Source organism: Cotesia glomerata, linkage group LG8 (assembly GCF_020080835.1).
Source record: "Cotesia glomerata isolate CgM1 linkage group LG8, MPM_Cglom_v2.3, whole genome shotgun sequence".
Classification (NCBI taxonomy): Eukaryota; Metazoa; Arthropoda; class Insecta; order Hymenoptera; family Braconidae; genus Cotesia; species Cotesia glomerata.
In genome coordinates, this window is record NC_058165.1 from 12295873 (window position 1) to 12302755 (window position 6883).

General features: G+C 31.7%; 1 protein-coding gene across 1 annotated transcript; it reads left to right on the forward strand.

Annotated features, from left to right (window-relative positions):
- The first annotated feature begins 275 nt into the window (after nt 1-275).
- LOC123270096 lies at nt 276-860 on the forward strand. The gene has a single exon (XM_044736030.1). The coding sequence runs from the start codon at nt 276-278 to the stop codon at nt 858-860; it is 585 nt and encodes a 194-aa protein (XP_044591965.1).
- The last annotated feature ends 6023 nt before the right edge of the window (nt 861-6883 follow it).

Consider the following 6883-nt stretch of genomic DNA (forward strand, 5'->3'; position numbering starts at 1 on the left):
TTGGCAAAGTATTAGCTTACGTGTATGTAATAGAATACCAAAAGCGTGGTTTACCACATGTACATTTGTTAATAACATTGGATCGTAATTCTAAAATTAACACCCCTGAACGAGTAAATAGGTATGTTTCAGCTGAAATACCAAATCCAGAAGAGAATCCAAGATTACACACAATTGTAATGAAAAACATGATACATGGACCTTGCGGTGATTGGTGTTTGGTAGATAATAGATGTTCAAAAAAGTATCCGAAACCCTATCTTGAAAAAACAAAAATGGATGAAAATGGTTATCCTTCTTATCAAAGGAAAAATACAGGTAAATTGTATTCTAAATCAAATAATTATTCAGTAGATAATCGACACGTAGTGCCTTACAACAAAGAACTGTTAGAGATGTTGGATTGTCATATAAATGTAGAAATAGTTGCCAGTATTCAAGCCATGAAATATTTGTTCAAATACTTATATAAAGGTCATGATGCAGCTGCTATTAACATACAGAATGAAAATCCAAATGGGATAATCGAACACGACAAAATTCAAGATTATATTGAAGGACGATATGTTGGCCCTGTTGAAGCATGCTGGAGAATTTTAAATAAAGAATTGCAAAATAAAAGTCATACCGTTATCAGATTACCTGTACATCTACCAAACCGACACACAATTACTTTAGACCCTGAGAATGCAAACGACATCCAAAATGCATTGGAAAAACAAACTATGCTCATGGATTATTTCGCTTTAAATGCGAGAGATCCAGAAGCAAGGGCTTATTCATACGCGCAAATCCCCGAACATTATGTATTTAAGAAAAAAGATGCCAAAACAAAAAAATTTAGTTGGGAACCACGATAATCACAATTTAAAGCCATTGGAAGGATGTATTCAATAAGTCCTGCACAAGTGGAGTTGTTTCATTTACGTTTGTTGTTGATTAACGTCAGAGGAGCAGCAAGTTTCGATGACCTTAGAACCGTTAATGGAATAGTATGTGATACATATACTTCTACATGTTTGGCCTTAGGACTTATAGAAGATGATAATGAATGGGACCGAACATTAACTGAAGCTGAATTGTGGATGATGCCAGTACAACTACGTAAATTATTCATTCGAATTTTGCTACATTGTCATCCGGTGTGCCCTGAAAAATTGTGGGAAAAATTCAAACATTCAATGTCAGAGGACTTTCTTGTTCAATATGAACCGGTTTTGGCATATCGGAAAACTTATGCTTTGCTTGACGATATGTATATTTCTGAAGGATCGGGTATCAGTAAATTTCCAACGATGCAACAACAAGTAGAGTATATTAACAGGGAAGCTGATAATATGTCTTTAGAGGAACATCTAAAGATCGGTGAAGAACAATATCTCGAATTAAACGAAAAACAAAAAGAAATTGTAGACATGAACATCACAATTACGTCCCCTACTGAAATGAATGACGATGCTAGTAACTGTTTTTACATCAATGGACCCGGAGGTTCGGGTAAAACATTTATTTACACGACGTTGTATCATGTCCTCAGAAGCAGACAACAAAATGTATGTACAATGGCCTTTACGGGGATTGCAGCAACTCTTCTTCCACACGGACGAACTGTTCACAAAGTCTTCGGTATGCCTGTCCCATTGTATGAAGACTCAACATCCAACATAAAAAATCGAACGAAAGAGTATAATTATTTAAAAAATATCGACTTAATCATTTGGGATGAGGCTCCAATGGCACCAAGATATGCATTGGAACTGGTAGACCGTACGCTACGTGACATATGCAATAATACCGACCATTCGGAGGTAAAATTGTTGTACTCGGCGGTGATTTTCGACAATTGTTAGTGATTAAAATACATGCTACCCGTAATGAAATAGTCAATTTATCAATAAAATTCAGCCAAGTATGGAAGTGTTTTAAGATTTTTTCTTTCTCTTAAAATATGCGGGCATTACCGGAAGAAACTGAATTTGCTAAATTCTTGTTGTCGATTGGAGATGGAGATATTAATGATAAAGACGATTACGTGACTGTTTCTGGAAATTGTATCGCGCCAAAAGGATCTAATATTGTTATCGATATTTATTATGATGCTATAAATGACGGTCGATACGATGATTTCACCAAATTGGCTATTCTTTCTCCTCGTAATGTAGACGTAGATGAAATAAACAGTAAAGTTGTAGATATGTTGGACGAACAATCAGAAAAGATTTACAATAGTATTGATAGTACGGAAAATTGTGATAACGGCACTAACAATTAAGCTATTCTGGTAGAATATTTGAACACAATCAATCCTCCTAATTTTCCTCCGCATGAATTAAGATTAAGATTGTATAGCGTTGTTATGCTTGTTAGGAACTTAAGTATAAACGAAGGCTTATGTAATGGTACAAGATTAATGGTTTTAGAGCTTGGGTCGAATTTATTAAAATGTAAAATTTTAACTGGAGATAAAGCAGGAGATACAGTTTTCATTAACAGGATAACTTTATATCATGATCACGTAAATGCATTTACATTCAAACGGAGGCAATATCCCTTAAAGTTGGCATTTGCAATGACCATAAATAAAGCTCAAGGGCAAACATTCGACAAAATTGGAGTAGATCTTTAAAAAGACGTGTTTAATCATGGACAACTATACGTTGCAATGTCACGAGTAAAATCATGGAGTTCATTGAAATTGTACTTAAGCGATGAAAGGTCGAACGAATTGATAAAGAATTATGTATTTAAAGAACTTTATCTATAATTAGAGAAATAACAAACCTATCATTTCGCGGAACATTTCAATGCCACAAAGGTTAAGTCGAATAATAATATTACGAAACTGTGATTTTTGTATATTTGTCGATTTAACATCATTTTTTCCTACACTTCCAGTATTTTCATAATACTAATTAATTAACTACTATACAAAATGCAATTAGTTAATTAATTAACTAATTGTTGGTGATTACATATATATATATATATATATATATATATATATATATATATATATATATATATATATATATATATATATATATATATATATATATATATTTATATATATATATATATAAGATTACGTTTTCCTCTACTACTTATAATAATTAGTAATCTCTCAATCCTTTCCTACCAATATCCTGTTACGTGAATGTGGAACGCTTCACGTAATAATTACCGTAACTCCTATTCTTTCCCGCTTCACAGCATTATTTATATTTGTAAAAATGCTTGCCGTAAGATGGACGGTGTGGCTTAATGTATATAGAATAATCGAAAAGAAATTTAGTATAGACCGGATAGCTCAAATGGTAGAGTAGCCGACATGTCTTCGGAAGGTTCTGGGTTCAAATCCCAGTCCGAGCTATCTAATAATTTTTTCTTGCATATTCTATAAACTCACATTAAGATGATCCTTTCCACATTCCTTTCTCAATCCTTTCCTACCAATATCCTGTTACGTGAATGTGGAACGCTTCACGTAATAATTACCGTAACTCCTATTATTTATATTTATAAATAAATAATAATTAAATAATATTAATCGGTTTCGTCATATAATAAGTAATCGTCAATTTTCAAATTGAAGCTAATTCGTTTTAATTATCAAATAAAATATATAACTAAAGCATTATATATTGAACGGACATGATTGAAACTATAAAATTATGTTTTCTCTACTAAAATAACAATCCCAGAAAATTGTTGATTTATCTTTCAATTTTCAACGATATTGGTCTTCATTTGTAACTTAAAGTTGCAGATTGCATCATATTCTAAATTCGTTTTAGATCATATTCAAACAAATTTTCTAAACACGAATGTAACTTGAAAAAAAAAAAACCGTTGAAGAATGAAATTTAAGAAATATTTCGGTAAATTTTCTAAGTTGATTTTATGCATTCCACATAAAATATTTAACAATTTTCAAGTTTACATTTTCGAATTATCTAATGAATATTTAGTTAACAATTTTATATACAAAATAGATTTTAAGAGCGAGTTTTTCAGTTTGGACATTTTCGTATTTGTCCAACGTACTTCATTATAAATTCAGTCAATGTGGCTACAAAATTTCTTCAATACATAAAAAACATACGAGCAGTATTCATATAAGAATAATAATCTCTTCTTTCATAACTTACGCGGATTTGTCGTTCGTGAATAAATCTAACAATAAAACGACGTCATTTGACGATATTGTATTTATTTGTTTTTTTATTAATCTTTTTTACTAGGGTATTAACATAAACGATATTCAACTGTTCAATTAAACGTTTCCCAAGAAAGTCATGAACGTTATCCGCATTTAAGCCATGTTAAGCCCGCGAACCGTGAACCGCGAGCCCGGAATTGCATTCCTCAACGAATTTAATCACTTCATAGTTTACGTCCACGATTTCATAAAATGAACATTTTATTAACGATCTTTAACATCCAAATGAATTTTCTACACACGTTTTATGGGTTATACATACCCATATCAGTTTACCATTCCTCAACATGAAATTATTCGATGCAATGACATAATTTCTTCATTGCATGAAGAACATAAGAATATCAACCGTATCAAAATAATCTCTTCTTTCGTGACTTATAATGATTTTTCGTTTGCGAATAAATCTAATAATCAAACAACATCATTTAACGATAGTTGTATTTATTTATTAAATATATTTCGTCTTTTAAGATGATCATTACACAAACAATATTTCATTATTCGATTAAACGATCCCCGAGAAAGTCATGTACGTTATTCCTATTTGAGCCATGTTAAACCCGCGAATCGTATATAATTTTTTCTATGTGTTGGAATATCTGTCATATTGCTTCGCAGCGACTCACGTTAAATGTTATAAGTATCCCATTGCATTCCATGAAAAAATTTAATAACGTCAAAGTTTACATCCACTGTTTCGTACAATGGATTTCTCATTAACAATTTTCATGTATGAATGAATTCTAGATGCACGTTTTATTTTTAAACATATTCGTATTAGTATGAAGCGCTCCATCATGAAATTATTTACTTCAACGACATAATTTCTTCATTACACAGCAAAATTACAAACATTATCTGTATAAAAGTAATAATTTCTCCTATCATAACCCATAACAATTTTTTGATCGCTGATAGATCTAATAATCAGATAACGTTGTTTACCAATAGTTATTTTATTCATCGAAATCTTTTCATCCGTCAGAATAACGACCCAAACAATATGCGATTGTTCGATTAAACGGTCCCCAAGAAGGACATGTAGGATATCCTTATTTAAACCATGTTAAACCCGCTAACCGAATGTAGTTTTCTCTATATGTTGGATTATTTGTCGTATTCTTTACAGTGACTCGCGTTGATATGATGAGTTGTCTGTTGCATTTCACGAAAAATTCAATATCGTCATAGTTTACATCCACAATTTCATGCAACAAATTTCTTATAAACAATTTTCATGTATGAATGAATTCTCGATGCGCGTTTTATGTTGAAACATATTCGTGTTGGTATAACGTTCTTCAACATGAAATTATTTGATGCAACAACACAATTTCTTTTTTACATACAAAACAAAGAAACGTCAACTATATAAAAATACCAATCTCAGGTTTCATGACCTATTAGAATTTTTCGATCGCTAATGAATCTAATGTTCAGATAACGTCATTTAACAATAATTATTTTATTCATCGAATGGTTTTCATCCTTCAAAATAAGAACACAAACAACATTCGATCGTTCTATTAAACGGTTCTAAAGAAGTACATGTACGTTATCCGCATTTAAACCATGCTAAGCCCGCGAACTGTATATAGTTTTTACTATGTACCGAATTATCCGTCATATTCTTCGCAGCGACTCACATTAACTATGATGAGTTATCTGTTACATTCCGCGAAAAAATTTAATAACGTCGAAATTTACAATCACGGTTTTATATGATGGATGTATTGTTGACGATTTTCAACATCTATGAATGAATTCTGTATGCACCTTTTATGTTTAATTACTCATATTCGTATCTGTTTGACGTGTTTCAACATGAAATTATCCAATGCAATGACATTCTTTTTTCGATACATAGAAAACAAAGCAATAACAATCACATGAAAATAATGATGTCTTCTTTCATGACCAATAAGGATTTTTTGTTCGAGATTAAATCAAACAACCAAATAACGTCATATGGCCATAACTGTATTCGCATTTATCGGACGTTTTTCGTTTTCAAGAAAAGACATAAACGATATTCGGTGATTCAATTAAACGGTCTCCAAGAAGTTTATATACATTATCCGCATTTAAACCATGTTGAGCATGCAAACTGTGCATAGTTTTTCGTTCGTGTTAATTTATCTATCATATTCTTTCGCAGCGACTCACAAAAATGATACATCGCCCATTGCATTCCAAGGAATAAATAATAATATCAAAGATTACGTCCGCGGTTTCGTAAGATGGTTATTTATTTGATGGTCATCGATATATGAATAAATTTTAAGAGTACGTTTTATGTCTAAGTATATTTTTGTATGTTTAAAGAGTTTCATGACATGATTAGTCGATTTGGTGACAAATCCTTTGCTGTAAAGAAATATCCGGACATCAACTGCATGAAGACGATCGTAATTTTTTCTTCATAAACTAATGAACTTTCGGTTCTCGGATAAGTTCAATGTAAATAAATTATTCAATCAATAACACCGGCACACAAAAAAAAAAAAGTTGTCTGTACTTGGGACGCGCCACATATATTCCCATGTAATTTGACCCGCTGAACCCGAATTTGAGGTCCGTTTGGCCCCTACACCCTAGGATTTTGAGAAAACTGTAAAAAAACCGAAAAAACTTGAGGAAAAATTGGGGGTTTTGGTGATT